Raw genomic sequence first — 21,576 nt, forward strand, 5'->3', positions numbered from 1 at the left:
AGTGCTTTGCAATACAATGGAAATATATATTTTGTACTTTCTTGGCACAAAGAGAAAAAAACAACAACATTGTAAGCGCATTTAAGCTAAATTTAAGTACAATTATTATCAATTGAAGACAATTTACAGTGGAGGAGAAAAAATATAAAAAACAATAACAAATTCGAAGAATGTAAATAATAATAAAAAAAAGAGAGATGAGTTAAGAGAAGGAGGGATGGAGTAAATTAAGGTTTGTTTTAAAAAAAGGAAAGAGTGAAAGAAAGAAAGAAAGAAAGAAGTGAAAAATTGATCTGAAAAGTGGCAGAAATAGAAACCCTGATAATGGAATTTTCAATAAGAAACAAAGAATTTTCAGTTTTTTCATATAAATTGTAATCTTCTAATTTGTTTTCTTTGCTACTATTCTTTTAAATTCTTGAAGAGAGAGCATGATCTTAAGTTTGATTTTTTTTATTGTGCAAAATTTTCTCTTTCATTTGCTGATAGTTTTTTTTTCGCGCCCAGTCAATGCAGTCGCCTTCCTAGAAGCGGTAGTGTTTTAAGTGTTTATGATAAAAAAGCGGTAGTTTTGTTATGAAGAAAATATAAATATTAGTTTTCAAACTTTTAAAGATTATGAAAACTTGTTTGATTTGATTTGAATGCTATGAAAAAACGAAAATGGAAAATTTCGGTGAAAAATCTATGTGGAAAATATTACGTTTATTAATTATATTATTTATATTTTATAGTCATTTAACGGAGGCTGGTATGTATGATAAAAGATGGCAAAAGAAATGATTGAATAAAAAATAAAAAAAAAAAAAAATTTAAAAATTAAACTTTACCTTCCAACATTGAATAAATATAATTATAGCCTTCACCATGAGGCAAAATTATATATAAGTTTGTCTTTCCATTTGTAATTCCTAAATTTTTATTTGCGACCCCATAAAGTATATATTTTTGATCGTTATAGATAAAGGAGACGATATAGACATTTCCGCCTGTAAGTTTGTATGTTGAAATCAAATTTCCGAAGCCTTTAAATAACTTACATTTATGATTCATACATCAATATATCAGCTATAGTCCCGTTTCAGTTGCTTTCTAAAATCAAGAAAATCGGTCCACAAATGGCTGAGATATAAGCAAAAAACCACGACTACCTCGATTTTATAACTATTTGTTTTTCTATATCTGGATTATCATTAATATAGACAATATGGGTATCAAATAATAGATATTTCAAAAAGCTTTCCAACGAGGCATATAACGCTACAGTACATTAGACCTACAGTGGGACAAAACAGGAAAAAATATTTTTTTTCCAATTTTTTTTTTCAAATTTTTATCATAAAGTTTACTTTGGTAAAAGGTATATAAGATTCGGCATAGTCGAAAATAGTGTTCTTACTTGTTTTATATTCTGTTGTTTCTTTTTGTGCCCCTCTTTTTTAACATATATTTTTGTTTTTTCTTTCTTTTGATGCCGGGCTATAATTTCATTTTTACACACAAAACGTGCCATTATTAATATTGAACAATTTATATGCAATTGCTGCTGCTGCTGCAATTGCTTTATGCTGATACTCTAACAACAATTGGTATCAATTTTTGGCTTTTGGCATTATAACTACAACTACTATTACCGACACTGCCACCAACACTTTTTTTTTGTGTTACAACACCATCAACATCAATTTCCATCACCTCCATCTCTTTCATCACACGCACACACTACTACGGCTGCGAAACATCTAGGATGGAGTTCACAATGTTGGAAAAAACATAATTCCGGTTCAATACAAACGCCTGATGGTGAATTTCGACGCCCATTTGGTATTTTATGTACATATCAGTGTTTTTTGTGGTTTCAGCCAGTGTAAGTTAGTTTTTTTTATTTTATTTTTATATTTTTTGTTATTTTTGTTATTTAGTACTTATTGTGGTGTTTTAGTATTTTTTTGTGGGAAAAGTTAAAAGGAAGTGCTCGCAAAAGTTAATACTAGTCAAGTTATCCTACAAAATTTCCAAAATTAAGGCATTTTTTATAATATTGTTGAAACGGTTAATCGAATAATCGATTATTCGTTTATTCAAAACACCGATTAATCGCTTTCAAATGTAAAAATAATTATTTCTTTATCAATTTAAAATTAAACCTTATAGAACGTTTAAAATTATCTAGAATAGTTTTGTATAAGCCATTAATCGGTTATTCGTTACAACGATTATTCGTTATTATACCCACACCATTAGTGACAAGTTCGATTAAACAATCATTCGCAGTTTTCTAATTCTAATATCAAAGCAAATAGAAAAAACACGAAAAAATATTAGGAATATAAAATTTATTATTTTTAATCGGTTATTCGATTCAACGATTATTCGCTAAATTCGAATAAAATATGTCTTTAGAAACTGCTTATTCAAGGTAAATGTAAAAAATAGAAAATAAATACTTCGATTAATCGTTAAACATTTTAATCGGTTATTCGTTTTAACGATTATTCGTTATTTTCGGTTAAAATATGTCTTTTAAAAATTATAGTTTAAGAGTAAATTTAAAACAAAACGAAACAAGTAAAGTAAATCTAATTTTAGACGATTAATCGGTTATTCGATTAAACGATTATTCGTAGTTTTCGGTTTCAATATGTTTTTAGAACATTCTCTTTTCAAAGCAAATGGAAAAAATGAAAAAAATTAGTTAAATACAATTTATTATTTTTAATCGGTTATTCGATTCAACGATTATTCGCTAAATTCGAATAAAATATGTCTTTAGAAACTGTTTATTCAAGGTAAATGTAAAAAATAAAAAATAAATATTTCGATTAATTGTTAAACATTTTAATCGTTTATTCGTTTCAACGATTATTCGTTATTTTCGGTTCAAATATGTCTTTTAAACATTATAGTTTAAGAGTAAATTTAAAACTAAACGTAACAAGTTAAGTAAATCAAATTTAAGACGTTTAATCGGTTATTCGATTAAACGATTATTCGTAGTTTTCGGTTTCAATATGTTTTTAGAACGTTCTCTTTTCAAAGCAAATGGAAAAAATTAAAAAATTAGGTAAATACAATTTATTATTTTTAATCGGTTATTCGATTCAACGATTATTCACTAAATTCGAATAAAATATGTCTTTAGAAACTGTTTATTCAAGGTAAATGTAAAAAATAAAAAATAAATTCTTCGATTAATCGTTAATCATTTTAATCGGTTATTCGTTTTAACGATTATTCGTTAGTTTCGGTTCAAATATGTCTTTTAAAAATTATAGTTTAAGAGTAAATTTAAAACAAAACGTAACAACTTAAGTAAATCAAATTTAAGCCGATTAATCGGTTATTCGATTAAACGATTATTCGTAGTTTTCGGTTTCAATATGTTTTTAGAACATTCTCTTTTCAAAGCATATGGAAAAAACACAAAAAAATTAGGTAAATACAATTTATTATTTTTAATCGGTTATTCGATTCAACGATTATTCGCAGTATTATTCGCTAAATTCGAATAAAATATGTCTTTAGAAACTGCTTATTCAAGGTAGATGTAAAAAATAAAAAATAAATACTTCGATTAATCGTTAAACATTTTAATCGATTATTCGTTTTAACGATTATTCGTTATTTTTGGTTCAAATATGTCTTTTAAAAATGAGAGTTTAAGAGTAAATTTAAAACAAAACGTAACAAGTTAAGTAAATCAAATTTAAGCCGATTAATCGGTTATTCGATTATTCGATTAAACGATTATTCGTATTTTTTTTGTTTAAATATGTTTTTAGAAATTTGTAATTTCATAGCAAATGGAAAAAAATTAAATAAAATTTATTATTTTTAATCGGTTATTCTATTCAACGATTATTCGATGAAAATATTCTCAATATTTTATTTGTTATGGAAAAATCATCTGCAGAATTTTCTGTTTGTGTATTATTATTCGATTATTCGCATAACCGGTTTGCAGATCAAACGATTTCAAAATTAATCTATTAATATTGAAAACAAAAATATTTTTCGTGTTCTTACTTTTTATATCCAAATGTGAAGTGAATGAACAATATATTGTCTGTGCGTACTAAATTGTACAAGTACTAAATATTTTAGTTTATTTTCTTTCTATGGTTTATATTTTTGTTTAATAAAGAGTATTTATATTTTTTGTTCTGGTCGTTATGTTCTTTTTTTGTTGTTAGCTTAACTGCTTTTCATTGCTAACTTTTCAATTATGTTGTTGTTTCATCAACAACAAAAAAACCCTTAAATAAAACAACTTTATACGTTTGGTACTTTTGCAAATATAGTTTTATCAAACGTTTTGTTTGTTGTTTAAAAAAAACACTAACCAACAACAAAGAACAATTTAGTACATTCATTTCTTGCTCAAACGTGCCGCGAATTTTCAGCTAAAATTTTATTCCAAAAAAATATATATAAATAATATTTCATTTTACAGAAATCCGCTGATTGATAATTCAATGATGTTTGAATTTGAAATAAAATAGTTTTGCACAATAAAAGAAATGTTTAAACACAAAAGGATGGATGGTTGCCTTTTATTTTTGTGTAAAATAGAAAATGTATTTAAAAGGACGTAAATAGAAAAATGTTTTATGTTAAAAAAAGGGTGTTAATAGAATTAAATTTAGCCAAATGGTACTAAAATGTGATTAAAAAAGCGATTTTTATAGCAACAAATATTGAAATTTATTTTTTTTTATATTTTACAGCAAACGAATAATCGGTTGACCGGTAGCAATTAATCGATTATTCGTTTCCCCGATTTTTGATATTCATCATGCAAATTAATTTTGCATACTTTGCATACTTTACTTACTTTACTTACTTTACTTACTTTACTTACTTTACTTACTTTACTTACTTTACTTACTTTACTTACTTTACTTACTTTACTTACTTTACTTACTTTACTTACTTTACTTACTTTACTTACTTTACTTACTTTACTTACTTTACTTACTTTACTTACTTTACTTACTTTACTTACTTTACTTACTTTACTTACTTTACTTACTTTACTTACTTTACTTACTTTACTTACTTTACTTACTTTACTTACTTTACTTACTTTACTTACTTTACTTACTTTACTTACTTTACTTACTTTACTTACTTTACTTACTTTACTTACTTTACTTACTTTACTTACTTTACTTACTTTACTTACTTTACTTACTTTACTTACTTTACTTACTTTACTTACTTTACTTACTTTACTTACTTTACTTACTTTACTTACTTTACTTACTTTACTTACTTTACTTACTTTACTTACTTTACTTACTTTACTTACTTTACTTACTTTACTTACTTTACTTACTTTACTTACTTTACTTACTTTACTTACTTTACTTACTTTACTTACTTTACTTACTTTACTTACTTTACTTACTTTACTTACTTTACTTACTTTACTTACTTTACTTACTTTACTTACTTTACTTACTTTACTTACTTTACTTACTTTACTTACTTTACTTACTTTACTTACTTTACTTACTTTACTTACTTTACTTACTTTACTTACTTTACTTACTTTACTTACTTTACTTACTTTACTTACTTTACTTACTTTACTTACTTTACTTACTTTACTTACTTTACTTACTTTACTTACTTTACTTACTTTACTTACTTTACTTACTTTACTTACTTTACTTACTTTACTTACTTTACTTACTTTACTTACTTTACTTACTTTACTTACTTTACTTACTTTACTTACTATACTTACTTTACTTACTTTACTTACTTTACTTACTTTACTTACTTTACTTACTTTACTTACTTTACTTACTTTACTTACTTTACTTACTTTACTTACTTTACTTACTTTACTTACTTTACTTACTTTACTTACTTTACTTACTTTACTTACTTTACTTACTTTACTTACTTTACTTACTTTACTTACTTTACTTACTTTACTTACTTTACTTACTTTACTTACTATACTTACTTTACTTACTTTACTTACTTTACTTACTTTACTTACTTTACTTACTTTACTTACTTTACTTACTTTACTTACTTTACTTACTTTACTTACTTTACTTACTTTACTTACTTTACTTACTTTACTTACTTTACTTACTTTACTTACTTTACTTACTTTACTTACTTTACTTACTTTACTTACTATACTTACTTTACTTACTTTACTTACTTTACTTACTTTACTTACTTTACTTACTTTACTTACTTTACTTACTTTACTTACTTTACTTACTTTACTTACTTTACTTACTTTACTTACTTTACTTACTTTACTTACTTTACTTACTTTACTTACTTTACTTACTTTACTTACTTTACTTACTTTACTTACTTTACTTACTTTACTTACTTTACTTACTTTACTTACTTTACTTACTTTACTTACTTTACTTACTTTACTTACTTTACTTACTTTACTTACTTTACTTACTTTACTTACTTTACTTACTTTACTTACTTTACTTACTTTACTTACTTTACTTACTTTACTTACTTTACTTACTTTACTTACTTTACTTACTTTACTTACTTTACTTACTTTACTTACTTTACTTACTTTACTTACTTTACTTACTTTACTTACTTTACTTACTTTACTTACTTTACTTATTTTACTTACTTTACTTACTTTACTTACTTTACTTACTTTACTTACTTTACTTACTTTACTTACTTTACTTACTTTACTTACTTTACTTACTTTACTTACTAAATTTTTTTACACACAGCCGATTTATCGATTATTCGTTGAGCCGTTTTTCAATAATTCATGGGATATTCGTTTACTCGGTTATTCAAGTATTCGCTTTTGTAGTGTAGTAGTGCTTTTTAAATTTGCTCGTTTCATAGTTTTATTCGATTCCGATTTACTTATTTAAAAATTCGCTTAAGCTTTTGATCGATTAATTCGGTTACTCGATCTTTTACTTTGTTGAAAATTCTCTGAAATTTTTCAACGATTTATCGATTATTCATTGTGTATATTTATTTTTTTATTAAAAATTTGCTAATAATTTTTAGCGATTATTCGATTATTTGGTTTACTGGTTTCTCGATTATTTGCTGTGTTGTGGTTATGTGATTAATAGATTATTCGGTTACTCGTTGTCCAAATAAATTTCACTTATTTTTAACCTTTAACCTTTAATCGATTTTCTTTTTTTAATGGAAATTTCGCTGAACCGGTTGAACGATTAATCGATTATTCGGTTACCCTGTTTTTTGATTTATGGTTTTACAGATAAATTTCACTTATTTTTTAGATTTACTTTATTCTCTATTTATTATTTATAAATTTGTTGAATTAGTTGAGCGATTATTCGATTAACCGGGTTTCCGATTATTCGTTGCAGAAATAAATTTCACTTATTTTTTTTACTTTAAATCGATTTCTCTTTTTTTATTGAAAATTCGCTGATCCGGTTGAACGATTAATCGATTATTCGGTTACCCTGTTTTTCGATTAATCGTTGTACAAATAAATTTCACTTATTTTTTACATTTATTTGATTTCCCATTTATTAAAAATGGAAAATGCGCTGAATCGTTTGGGCGATTAATCGATTAATCGATTAACCGGGTTTCCGATTATTCGTTGTAGAAATAAATTTCACTTATTTTTTACTTTAAATCGATTTTTCTTTTTTTATTGAAAATTCGCTGATCCGGTTGAACGATTAATCGATTATTCGCTTACTTTGTTTTTCGATTAATCGTTGTACAAATAAATTTCACCAATTTTTTACATTTATTTGATTTCCCATTTACTAAAAATGGAAAATGCGCTGAATCATTTAGGCGATTAATCGAATATTCGATTAACCGGGTTTCCGATTATTCGTTGTAGAAATAAATTTCACTTATTTTTTACTTTTAATTGATTTAATTCTTTTAATTGAAAATTCGTGTAACTGGTTGAACGATTAATCGATTATTCGGTTACTTTGGTTTTCGATTAATCGTTGTACAAATAAATTTCACTTATTTTTTACATTAATTTGATTTCCCATTTATTAACAATGGGAGACGCGCTTAATGGTTTCGGCGATTATTCGATTAACCGGGTTTCCGATTATTCGTTGTAGAAATAAATTTCACTTATTTATTACTTTAAATCGATTTCTCTTTTTTATTGAAAATTCGCTGATCCGGTTGGACGATTAATCGATTATTCGGTTACCCTGTTTTTCGATTTATCGTTTTACAAATAAATATCACTTATTTTTTACATTTACTTGATTCTCTATTTATTATTTATAAATTTGGTGAATTAGTTGAGCGATTATTCGATTAACCGGCTTTCCGATTATTCGTTGTAGAAATAAATTTCACTTAATTTTTACTTTAAACCGATTTCTCTTTTTTTATTGAAAATTCGCTGATCCGGTTGAACGATTAATCGATTATTCGGTTACCCGGTTTTTCGATTAATCATTGTAAAAATAAATTTCACTAATTTTTTACATTTCTTTGATTTCCCATTTATTAAAAATGGAAAATGCGCTGAATCGTTTGGGCGATTAATCGATTATTCGATTAAACGGGTTTCCGATTATTCGTTGTAGAAATAAATTTCACTTATTTTTTACTTTTAATCGATTTTATTTTTTCTATTGAAAATTCGCAGATCTAGTAGAACGATTAATCGATTATTCGGTTACTTTGTTTTTCGATTAATCGTTGTACAAATAAATTTCACTTATTTTTTACATTTATTTGATTTCCCATTTATTAGAAGTGGAAAATGCGCTGAATCGTTTGGGCTCTTAATCGATTATTCGATTAACCGGGTTTGCGATTATTCGTTGTCCAAATAAATTTCACTTATTTTTTACTTTAAATTGATTTCTCTTTTTTTATTGTAAATTCGCTGATCCGGTTGAACGATTAATCGATTATTCGGTTACCCTGTTTTTCGATTAATCGTTGTAGAAATAAATTTCACTTATTTCTTACTTTTAATCGATTTAATTTTTTTAATTGAAAATTCGTGTAATCGGTTGAACGATTAATCGATTATTCGGTTACTTTGTTTTTCGATTAATCGTTGTACAAATAAATTTCACTTATTTTTTACATTTATTTGATTTCCCATTTATTAAAAATGGAAAATGCGCTGAATCGTTTGGGCGATTAATCGATTATTCGATTAACCGGGTTTCCGATTATTCGTTGTAGAAATAAATTTCACTTATTTTTTACTTTAAATCGATTTTCTTTTTTAATTGAAAATTCGTGTAACCGGTTGAACGATTAATCGATTATTCGTTTTACCGGTTTTTCGATTATTCGTTGTGCACAAACATTTTACTTACATTTTTAACATTTTTCGATTGTTTTTGAAAATTCGCTAAATTCGCTTTGAGTGATTAATCGATTATTCGGTTAACCGGTTTTTCTTTTATCCATTGCAAACATTAATTGTAATTATATTTTTCTTTTTTCGATTCCCTCTTTTCTTTATTGGAGAATTGCTGAACCCTTTGTAAGATTAATCGATTATTCGGTTAGCCGGTTTTGTCGATTATTCGTTGTGCACAAACATTTTACTTACATTTTTAACATTTTTCGATTGTTTTCGAAAATTCGCTAAACAGTTTGAGCGATTAATCGATTATTCGGTTAACCGGGTTTTCGTTTATTCGTTGCATATATTAATTTTAGTAACGTTTACGTATACTTCTTTTAATTCCTTTTTATTTTATTGAAAATTCACTGAACCGTTTGAGCGATTAATCGATTATTCGGTTAACCGGTTTTATGATTATTCGTTATGCATATTATTTTTACATATTTTTTTAATTTTCTTTGGTTCCCCTTTCTTTCTTTGCATATTTGCTGTTTCGTTGGAGCGATTAATCGATTATTCGGTTACCCGGGTTTATCGATTATTCGTTTTCTAAATAAATTTTTACTTATAATTTTAATTATTTTCGACTGTCATTTACATTATTGAAAATTTCCTCAACAGGTTGAGCGATTAATCGATTAATCGGTTAACCGGTTTTTCGATTATTCGTTTAATTTTACTATATTTTTTTTAGTTTTTTTTAAATTTCCTATTAACGTAAAAATAGTTTTAATTTATTTTCTCTCTCTTACTTATATTTTCAGCTTCCCCTATTGTGAATTCATTTTCGATCTAAGAATGTCCCGTCATTTTACCACCTTGCCCGATTGCTATGAAATCCATTGCAATGAAACCTTTACATTTTTCAACGATCCCAAGTGAACAAAAACAAAACTCCCCAAATCTTATATTTAATGTTTAATACTCAACCAAAACCAAAGCAAAGCAACATACAGTATAATCGACATATAAATTTTAGCTTTTAAATTAAATAAACAAATAAATATTAAATAAAATTTAATTAAAAAACACATTGCGTATTTTTCGCTAAAATGGCAGCAGTAGCAGCAGAAATCGAGCAGGTTAAAGCAGAATTTTAAATGAACCATAAAATTGCACTTTTTCCCATTTTTTTGTTGTTGCTTTCGCGCAGCCAATTTCACACTCATCAGTTAAGCTCTTAGGTCATGTTTGTTTGTTTGTTCGGTAGTGTTGCAAAGCAAAGAAGAAAGAAAAAAGCTTAAATTGATAAAAAGCTAATGACCTGATTTTCAATTTAGTACATAAAAATGTCACTGAAAATAAAAATTGAGTTTAAAATTAAAAAAAAATCAGCATTTCAAAGTGATTTATTTTAGAATTAAACTCAAATGGCCTTCAATGATCAATGTCAGTTGCTTTTTAAATTGCCTGGGTAACAGAAAAACACAAAAACAATAAACACACAAAACTAAAGTACTAAAAAAAACCATAATATTAAATCAAATAATGTGCAACAGCCATATAATAGTATTTTTTTGGGGGATGGAGATCTATCACAGTTTACAGCTTGAAAAGCAAAAGTGTTGTATTGTTTTCTCCTTTGTTCTTTGTTTTACATTTCAATTTCATTTTGGTGGAAAAAATGCAAATGCTTTCGTTGACAGCTTAAAGTGGGAACAATAAAATGCAAATGTTGGAAAAAAGTAGCCCTAAAGTAGGGACGAAGTTGGGGCCGCTGTTAAATGCATTGTTAATTGGAAATTGTTATGTCAATAAGAGATTTTTACACATAAAACAGCTGTCTTTAAAATAGTTTATTAAAATAGAGAAAGACTTCTTAACATTTTGAAGGAGAAAGGGGAGAATTTAATAGAAATTTTATGAAAAGTACCTTTTGTAAGGAAAATTAAATCAAAATTGTGTTAATGTTTTGTAAAATACTTTAAATTTTTGAATTGCGGCTTCAAGCTCAATTTTTTCAAAAACAACAATTATTGGTACTTTTTGGAAAAAGTACTTTTTTGAAAAAAATACCTAAATTTTAAAAAGTACTTTTTTAGAAAATATTTTATTAAAAAACTTAGACCGTAAAATGTACTTTTTATAAAAAAAATTAGGGTGGTTGGTACTTTTTATAAAAAAGTTAATTTTTAGTACTTTAGAGAGTACTTTCTGCAAACAGATTTTTATATTTTTTAATATTTTTTAGAAAAAGTACTTTACTTACTAGTGTCAGTTTTGTGTAGTTTAGTGTCTACCTTTTTATACCCTTCACCTTCGTGAGAAGGGTATATATAAGTTTGTCATTCCGTTTGTAATTTCTACATTTTTCATTTCCGACCCTATAAAGTATATATATTCTGGATCCTTATAGATAGCGGAGTCGATTAAGCCATGTCCGTCTGTCTGTCTGTTGAAATCAATTTTCTGAAGACCCCAGATATCTTCGGGATCCAAATCTTTAATAATTCTGTCAGACATGCTTTCGAGAAGTTTGCTATTCAGCAAAATTAGCAAAATCGGTCCATAAATAACGGAGGATACCGGGACAACTTCGATTTTTGACCTATTTTTGATCTATATCTGGATTACTAAGTCATTAATATAGACAATATGGATATCTAATGATAGATATTTCAAAGTACATTGCAATTAAAACCAAAAAAAAAATTTTCAAAAATTTGTAAAAAAAATTTTTTTAAAAAAATTAAAATAACAATTTCAAAAAAAAAAAATTTGAAAAACAATTAAATTTTATTTACCTAAAAATATTTAAAAATTTACTTTAAAGTATAATTTGGTGAAGGGTATATAAGATTCGGCACAGCCGAATACAGCTCTCTTACTTGTCTCATAAATTATTTATCCAAAAAAAAAATTTTTAAAAATTAAAACAAAATTTAAAAAAAAAATTTGGAAAAAAACATTTTTAAAAAAAACATTTTGGAAAAAAAATTAAAAAAAAAATTTAAAACAATTTAAAAAATACTGTTATACAACAGAAATTAGAGTTATACACAAGATTTTCTATAGAAAATAGTGTTATACTAAAGATTTTCTATAAGAAATACTGTTATACACAAGATTTTCTATAGAAAATACTGTTATACACAAGATTTTCTAAAGAAAATAGAGTTATACTAAAGATTTTGTATAAGAAATACTGTTATACTAAAGGTTTTTTTATAAGAAATACTGTTATACACAAGATTTTCTATAGAAAATACTGTTATACACAAGATTTTCTATAGAAAATAGTGTTATACACAAGATTTTCTATAGAAAATACTGTTATACTAAAGATTTTCTATAAGAAATACTGTTATACACAAGATTTTCTATAGAAAATAGTGTTATACACAAGATTTTCTATAGAAAATACTGTTATACACAAGATTTTCTATAGAAAATACTGTTATACTGAAGATTTTCTTTAGAAAAAACTGTTACACTGAAGATTTTCTATAGGAAATACTGTTATACTGAAGATTTTCTATAGAAAATACTGTTATACTAAAGATTTTCTATAGAAGATACTGTTATACTGAAGATTTTCTATAGAAAATACTGTTATACTGAAGATTTTTTATAGAAAATACTGTTATACTGAAGATTTTCTATAGAAAATACTGTTATACAGAAGATTTTCTATAGAAAATACTGTTATACTGAAGATTTTCTTTAGAAAATACTGTTATACTGAAGATTTTCTTTAGAAAATACTGTTATACTGAAGATTTTCTTTAGAAAATACTGTTATACTGAAGATTTTCTATAGAAAAAGATGCTATACTGAAGATTTTCTATAAGAAATACTGTTATACACAAGATTTTCTATAGAAAATACTGTTATACACAAGATTTTCTATAGAAAATACTGTTATACACAAGATTTTCTATAGAAAATACTGTTATACACAAGATTTTCTATAGAAAATAGTGTTTTACTGAAGATTTTCTATAGAAAATACTGTTATACACAAGATTTTCTATAGAAAATACTGTTATACACAAGATTTTCTATAGAAAATAGTGTTTTACTGAAGATTTTCTATAGAAAATACTGCTATACACAAGATTTTCTATAGAAAATACTGTTATACACAAGATTTTCTATGGAAAATAGTGTTTTACTGAAGATTTTCTATAGAAAATACTGTTATACACAAGATTTTCTATAGAAAATACTGTTATACTGAAGATTTTTTATAGAAAATACTGTTATACTGAAGATTTTCTATAGAAAATACTGTTATACAGAAGATTTTCTATAGGAAATACTGTTATACTGAAGATTTTCTATAGGAAATACTGTTATACTGAAGATTTTCTATAGAAAATACTGTTATACACAAGATTTTCTATAGAAAATACTGTTATACTGAAGATTTTTTATAGAAAATACTGAAGATTTTCTATAAAAAATACTTTTATGCACAAGATTTTTTATAGAAAATACTGTTATACTGAAGATTTTTTATAGAAAATAGTGTTATACACAAGATTTGCTATAGAAATTACTATTATACAAAAGATTTTCTATAGGAAATACTGTTATACTGAAGATTTTCTATAGAAAATACTGTTATACTGAAGATTTTCTATAAAAAATAGTGTTATACACAAGATTTTCTACAGAAAATAGTGTTATACTGAAGATTTTCTATAGAAAATACTGTTATACTGATGATTTGCTATAGAAAATACTGTTATACTGAAGATTTGCTATAGAAAATACTGTTATACTGAAGATTTTCTATAGAAAATACTGTTATACTGAAGATTTTCTATAGAAAATACTGTTATACACAAGATTTTCTATAGAAAATAGTGTTTTACTGAAGATTTTCTATAGAAAATACTGTTATACACAAGATTTTCTATAGAAAATAGTGTTTTACTGAAGATTTTCTATAGAAAATACTGTTATACACAAGATTTTCTATAGAAAATAGTGTTTTACTGAAGATATTCTATAGAAAATACTGTTATACACAAGATTTTCTATAGAAAATACTGTTATACTGAAGATTTTCTATAGAAAGTACTGAAGATTTTCTATAAAAAATACTTTTATGCACAAGATTTTTTATAGAAAATACTGTTATACTGAAGATTTTTTATAGAAAATAGTGTTATACACAAGATTTGCTATAGAAATTACTATTATACAAAAGATTTTCTATAGGAAATACTGTTATACTGAAGATTTTCTATAGAAAATACTGTTATACTGAAGATTTTCTATAAAAAATAGTGTTATACACAAGATTTTCTACAGAAAATAGTGTTATACTGAAGATTTTCTATAGAAAATACTGCTATACTGAAGATTTTCTATAGAAAATACTGTTATACTGATGATTTGCTATAGAAAATACTGTTATACTGAAGATTTTCTATAGAAAATACTATTATACACAAGATTTTCTATAGAAAATAGTGTTTTACTGAAGATTTTCAATAGAAAATACTATTATACACAAGATTTTCTATAGAAAATAGTGTTTTACTGAAGATTTTCTATAGAAAATACTGTTATACTGAAGATTTTCTATAGAAAATACTGTTATACTGAAGATTTTCAATAGAAAATACTGTTATACTAAAGATTTTCAATAGAAAATACTGTTATACTGAATATTTTCTATAGAAAATACTGTTATACTGAAGATTTTCTATAGAAAATACTGTTATACTGAAGATTTTCTATAGAAAATTCTGTTATACTGAAGATTTTGTATAGAAAATACTGTTATACTGAAGATTTTCTATAGAAACTACTGTTATACTGAAGATTTTCAATAGAAAATACTGTTATACTGAAGATTTTCTATAGAAAATACTGTTATACACAAGATTTTCAATAAAAATTGCTATAAAACAACTTATTTTCTAAATATAAATAATCAAACATTAAAATAAATGTACAGATCATGGTATAAATCATATGGTATAAGATATTACATTTTGAGTACAAACAAATCAAATCCTTATTAGACCTTATTTTACACGTCTTTTAAACTCTAATTTTAAAACTGACATTCCAACTCTTTAAAACACCTTCATTCAGCTTAATAGATTAATTATTTAATTAATTTACTGCCCTAAACTTAATTCGCCTTAAAGTAGGCTTCACTTTTTAATTACTTTAATAAAAGGATCTTTAAAGGTTTGTGTTTGCGCTAAAAAAACGGTGAGTAGTCGATTGTTTTGCTTTGTTGTCTCTCTTTTTCCAAAACAAATAACAATTTCATTAGAAATTTACACTACAGTGACCCTCACCCAAATATAGTAGCAGTGATAATGATGATGATTCTAATGCTGCCTGCAAATGATAATAATATAAACACAAAGAAAACACAGATAAAAATATACAAATGTTTTTTTTTTCTTACTTTTTATTTAATTAAACTTAATCAAACCAATAACTGACATTCGCACAATATATTTATTTATTTATTTATATACATATGTATGTATGTAAAATGTTTAAAATTTTAGTTGTGTGATATATGAGAGATATGGTGCTAATGGTGATCACTTTTGTTAGGCTTGAGAGTCAATGGTTGTATGAATGAGTGAATTTCCAACTAAAAAGGAAGGTGTTAAACTGAAAGTAATTTTTTTTTATTATTATTTTTAAACCGAAAAAAAGCACACAATATCAAGTTTATAAAAAAAACCTTATTATCATTACTATAATCATGATGATGATCGTGATCATGTTGACGATAAATTTGTTGTGGAGCTGATGTTTGCTTTTATTTGTTTTTGTGATTTCCATAGAATTTGTTCATTGTATAATGTATTCAGTACGGGGACATCAATCGTTAAGCTTAAACATTTTAACGTTACGTGAACAAATTATTCGTAGAAATTTAAATTTTTTAAGAATTTCATAATATAGTTTTGGAATTTTCTTGGAAAAACAGCCCTAATTATTGTGATTTTTTTTGAAATTTTTTCTTAAATAAATAAAAAGTCTGTAGTAGTTTTAGTACGTATGAGAAAATGGCCAAATTGTTGACCTATATTTTCATTGTGTGTTCTTGCATTTTGTGGTACTTCCTGTTGTTTGGTAGCGGCGGCGATAAGGTGGGCGGCAGTGAAGGTGGTGGCGGCGGTTTTATGGGTGTAGCCGCCACAAATGGTCATGGCAATCCATTGGAAGGTCGTGATTATCATCATACGGAAAGGGCTGGTCATATAAAAAGTGAGTATATGTTAAATGATGTTTCGAAATAGGCTACAAAGTCTTATATAATTAATATTACAGGAAATATAGTTAGTATAAGAGTTTATATTCCTAGATGTTTAAATTTGAGTTTATGTAGTTTAAATGGTTTAGGATTATGTATAAGAGATTGTAGTATGAGTATTATAGATAAAATTAGGATTAAAAGAGGTTTAAGTCTTTCCAATTATAGTACTAGTATAAGAAATTTAAACTGATAGATTTTATTATAGATTAAGTATATTTTATAATAGAATTTATTGTTTAGGTATAAGAGTTTATTGTCTTAGTATAAGAAAGTATTATTTGAAGCTGAATAAATCGTTTATTTATTGTGATTATAAGAAAATATAAACCGTCAATTAAAGTACAATTATAAACAATTTAAACTGAGAAATTTTATTCTGGATATAAGAGATTAAGTCTAGTTTATAATAGAGTTTATTGTTTAGGTATAAGAGTTTATAGTGTTAGTATAAGAGGTTATGATTGGAAGCTGAATAAATTGTTTATTTATTGTGCTTATAAGAAAATATAAACCGTCAATTAAAGTCCGATTATAAACAATTTAAACTGAGAAATTTTATTCTGGGTATAAGAGATTAGGTCTAGTTTAAAATAGCGTTTATTGTTTAGGTCTACGAGGTTATAATCTTGGTATAAGAGTGTATGATTTGAATCTGAATAAATCGTTTATTTCTTAAATAAGCTTCAATCATAAGTATTTATACAGTCCTAAATAAGCTTCAATCTTAGGTATTTATACAGTCCTAAATAAGCTTCAATCGTTGGTATTTCTACAGTCCTAAATAAGCTTCAATCGTTAGTATTTCTACAGTCCTAAATAAGCTTCAATCGTTGGTATTTCTACAGTCCTAAATAAGCTTCAATCGTTGGTATTTCTACAGTCCTAAATAAGCTTCAATCATAGGTATTTATACTGTCCTAAATAAGCTTCAATCGTAGGTAATTATACAGCCCTAAGTATGCTTCAATATTAGGTATGTCTACAGTCCTAAATAATCTTCAATCATAGGTATTTATACAGTCATAAATAAGCTTCAATCATAGGTATTTATACAGCCCTAAATAAGCTTCAATCATAAGTATTTATACAGTCCTAAATTACCTTCAATCATAGGTATTTATACAGTCCTAAATAAGCTTCAATCGTAGGTAATTATACAGCCCTAAATAAGCTTCAATCTTAGGTATGTCTACAGTCCTAAATAAGCTTCAATCATAGGTAGTTATACAGTCCTAAATAAGCTTCAATCATAGGTATTTATGCAGTCCTAAATAAGCTTCAATCATAGGTATGTATACAGACCTAAATAAGCTTCAATCGTAGGTAATTATACAGCCCTAAATAAGCTTCAATCTTAGGTATGTCTACAGTCCTAAATAAGCTTCAATCATAGGTAGTTATACAGTCCTAAATAAGCTACAATCATAGGTATTTATACAGTCCTAAATAAGCTTCAATCATAGGTATTTATACAGCCCTAAATAAGCTTCAATCATAGGTATTTATACAGTCCTAAATTAGCTTCAATCATATGTATTTATACAGTCCTAAATAAGCTTCAATCATAGGTATTTATACAGTCCTAAATTAGCTTCAATCATATGTATTTATACAGTCCTAAATTAGCTTTAATCATAGGTATTTATACAGTCCTAAATTAGCTTCAATCATAGGTATTTATACAGTCCTAAATAAGCTTCAATCGTAGGTATTTCTACAGTCCTAAATAATGTTCAATCTTAGGTATTTATACAGTCCTAAATTAGCTTTAATCATAGGTATTTATAGTCCTAAATAAGCTTCAATCATAGGTATTTATACAGTCCTAAATTAGCTTCAATCTTAGGTATGTCTACAGTCCTAAATAAGCTTCAATCATGGGTAGTTATACAGTCCTAAATAAGCTTCAATCATAGGTATTTATACAGTCCTAAATAAGCTTCAATCGTAGGAAATTATACGGTCCTAAGTAAGTTTCAATCTTAGGTATGTCTACAGTCCTAAATAAGCTTCAATCATAGGTATTTATACAGCCCTAAATAAGCTTCAATCTTAGGTATGTCTACAGTCCTAAATAAGGTATTTATACAGTCCCAAGTAAGCTTCAATCTTAGATATTTATACAGTCCAAAATAATCTTCAATCGTTGGTATTTATACAGTCCTAAATAATCTTCAATCATAGGTATTTATACAGTCCTAAAGAAGCTTCAATTATAGTTATTTATATAGTCCTAAATTCGCTTCAATCTTAGGTATTTATACAGTCCTAAATAATCTTCAATCATAGGTATTTATACAGTCCTAAATAAGCTTCAATCGTAGTAGTATAATTTTTTTAAATATTTTGTTTTCATTTTCCAGGAGATTTAAATCACTGCTGGCGCCGCTACGATGGTTATAATTTACAAAATACTGTAGTAAATAAAAAGGAACAACTTAAAAAGCCCTATGGTATTTTATGTAATTTTAAGTGCACCTGGTTTTTTACAATAACGTAAGTGTATAGCTCTTTTTCAATTAAATTTTACTTTATATTGAGCAATTAAAAATATTTTGTTTTTATTTAAATAGATTTCCCACATGTGAATTTATTTATGATTATAAATTATCCTGTTACTTATTTACATCACTGCCTGATTGTACTACGGTGAAGTGTACGCTATTAAATTATTTTACCTAAATTAAAAATATTTATAATTTTTCATTAATTTAACAAAATTTTGTGTGTTTGAGTTTAATTAAGTAATTTACGATTTCTAAAAATGTTATGTTTTAATTTAAAATTTAAAAAAATAAATAATGAAAGTACAATTTTTTTTAATTTGTAAATAAATATATAAGTTTTAATAAAAATAACAAAAAAAAATAATAATTTAAGTGAAATTTATAAAAAAAATCAGTAATATAGCAAAAGTAACACCCAAAAGTAGGCATTAGTTTTAATTTCTTGCTATTCAGAGAGAAGCCCCTGATGTATAATTTACAAATTATAAAATATTTAGAATTTAAGTGATATTTATAAAAAATCAGTAATGTAACAAAAGTAACACCCAAAAGTAGGCTTTAGTTTTAATTACCCCTGAGTTTATACTTTGTATAACAGTTTCTTTAATTCATTATGGTTTATTTATTAGTAATATTTATTTACTAAAAACCAACCTACTTTGTTTGTTCCTCTCTCGCCCTTTTATCAAGTGTTCCTAGACACACACACTGTATTTTTGCCAACTTCCTTATAGCAATAGAAGTAACTTCCGTGACTTCAAAAATTAGTTGTTGTTTGCCAAAATAAAATATGTTGTTTTCTTTTTTTCCAAACTCCTCTAGTTACATATTGTTCGTTTTATGTATAAAATATTTTGTAACCTAAAACATATGGAGTCTTATCAATTTTTGACTTTATTTGATTGTGTTTATTTAAATTGTTTCGTCTTTGAATTCTACTCTCTTTATATGTATGTATGAAATTTATTGTATGAAGGCATAAACTTTAGGAAGGAAATGAAAACTAACATAAAATTTTGTTTATATACAAGTTGGAAAAGTTTTGTTTTTTTTCAGGGGAGAGGGGGTTTTCTAGTTGTATTTTGTAAGGTAATAAAGTTATACAAGAAAATATGTATGGTTTAAAATAGAAAAAACATTGCTTTAATACAGATTTTACCTTAGAAATACAGTGAGAGTTAAAAAATCTAATAAAAACCTAAAACTCTAGACAACTGCTTGTTTTCTATACCACAGTGTCTTATTTCTAAATACCGCTGCCTACTTTAAGGCTGCTTAAAAAATGGTTTAATCTGCCAAACAATTTAAACCAGCTTTTTAACCGTTTTATTTAATTTTCTCTATTTTAAAACATTTTAAACAAAGATTTTTTCTTTGTTTTTTTTATTGTTTTGGATAATTGCAATTTATTTATTGATTTACTTTTGTTCACTTTTTTATTTAATAAACCAACAATTTATCTCTGTAAACAGTGGTTTCTATTTTATATACTTTTTACATAATGTTGTCCATGCCACTGACAAATTGTTGTAAATTTGAGCTCAGTTGTTTCAATAAATAAATACAACCCTATAATTTAAAGTGAAACGAAAGACACTCAAAGAAAAATAATAGTAAGAAAATAGTTCATTTTATTATAATTTCTAAAGTCTTAAAAAGACTCAAACTCACGACTTCATATAGTATTTTATAAGCTTTAATAGTAGGCTTTATGTAGTCTTAAATAAGATTTAATCATAGGTCTCTATATAGTCTAAAATAAGAATTAATCGTAGGTCCCCATATAGTCTAAAATAAGAATTAATCGCAGGTCCCTATATAGTCTAAAATATGAATTAATCGTAGGTCCCCATATAGTCTAAAATAATAATTAATCGTAGGTCTATATATAGTCTAAAATAAGAATTAATAGTAGATCTCTATATAGTCTAAAATAAGAATTAATCGTAGGTCTCTATATAGTCTAAAATAAGAATTAATCGTAGGTCTCTATAGAGTCTAAAATAAGAATTAATCGTAGGTCCCTATATAGTCTAAAATAAGAATTAATCGTAGGTCTCTATAGAGTCTAAAATATGAATTAATCGTAGGTCTCTATAAATTCTAAAATAAGAATTAATCGTAGGGGTCTATATAGTCTAAAATATGAATTAATCATAGGTCCCCATATAATCTAAAATATTAGTTAATCGTAGGTCTCTATAGAGTCTAAAATAAGATTTAAATGTAGGTCTCTATAAAGTCTAAAATAAGAATTAATCGCAGGTCCCCATATAGTTTAAAATAAGAATTAATCATAGGTATCTATACAATTACTTCCACCGATAGGAAGGAATTAATGAAGGACCATTTATTCAAATACGATTTACTAAAAGATTGTCAAAGAATCTTTTAAAAAATATATAAAATGGTTATTCAGGAGTAAGAGTGATTTTGGGGTAGATTAGACTTAACAAAT

At 25.7% G+C, this 21,576-nt stretch overlaps 2 protein-coding genes across 2 annotated transcripts; both read left to right on the plus strand.

The window, feature by feature from the left end:
• The first annotated feature begins 594 nt into the window (after nucleotides 1-594).
• LOC135958154 (uncharacterized) lies at nucleotides 595-10,395 on the plus strand. Its single transcript, XM_065509029.1, has 3 exons — nucleotides 595-751; nucleotides 1,747-1,867; nucleotides 10,129-10,395. The coding sequence occupies exons 1-3, from the start codon at nucleotides 664-666 to the stop codon at nucleotides 10,244-10,246; spliced, it is 327 nt and encodes a 108-aa protein (XP_065365101.1). The 5' UTR covers nucleotides 595-663; the 3' UTR covers nucleotides 10,247-10,395.
• A 5,653-nt stretch (nucleotides 10,396-16,048) lies between these two features.
• On the plus strand, nucleotides 16,049-19,301 carry LOC135958787 (uncharacterized). Its single transcript, XM_065509686.1, has 3 exons — nucleotides 16,049-16,562; nucleotides 18,975-19,107; nucleotides 19,185-19,301. Exons 1-3 carry the CDS (start codon nucleotides 16,361-16,363, stop codon nucleotides 19,291-19,293), a joined length of 444 nt encoding a protein of 147 aa, XP_065365758.1. The 5' UTR covers nucleotides 16,049-16,360; the 3' UTR covers nucleotides 19,294-19,301.
• Nucleotides 19,302-21,576: the final 2,275 nt, after the last annotated feature.

This window comes from Calliphora vicina, chromosome 4 (genome assembly GCF_958450345.1).
Source record: "Calliphora vicina chromosome 4, idCalVici1.1, whole genome shotgun sequence".
Taxonomy (NCBI): Eukaryota; Metazoa; Arthropoda; class Insecta; order Diptera; family Calliphoridae; genus Calliphora; species Calliphora vicina.

What these genes read in the sequence shown, in the direction of transcription:
- LOC135958154 (XM_065509029.1), top strand. Translation starts at nt 664, where the DNA reads ATGGAAAATTTCGGTGAAAAATCTATGTGGAAAATATTACGTTTATTA. An exon ending in TAGTCATTTAACGGAGGCTG is followed by an intron (nt 752 to 1,746) that starts GTATGTATGATA and finishes CGAAACATCTAG; the next exon opens with GATGGAGTTCACAATGTTGG. An exon ending in TTTTTGTGGTTTCAGCCAGT is followed by an intron (nt 1,868 to 10,128) that starts GTAAGTTAGTTT and finishes TTATATTTTCAG; the next exon opens with CTTCCCCTATTGTGAATTCA.
- LOC135958787 (XM_065509686.1), top strand. Translation starts at nt 16,361, where the DNA reads ATGGCCAAATTGTTGACCTATATTTTCATTGTGTGTTCTTGCATTTTG. An exon ending in AAGGGCTGGTCATATAAAAA is followed by an intron (nt 16,563 to 18,974) that starts GTGAGTATATGT and finishes TTCATTTTCCAG; the next exon opens with GAGATTTAAATCACTGCTGG. An exon ending in ACCTGGTTTTTTACAATAAC is followed by an intron (nt 19,108 to 19,184) that starts GTAAGTGTATAG and finishes TTATTTAAATAG; the next exon opens with ATTTCCCACATGTGAATTTA.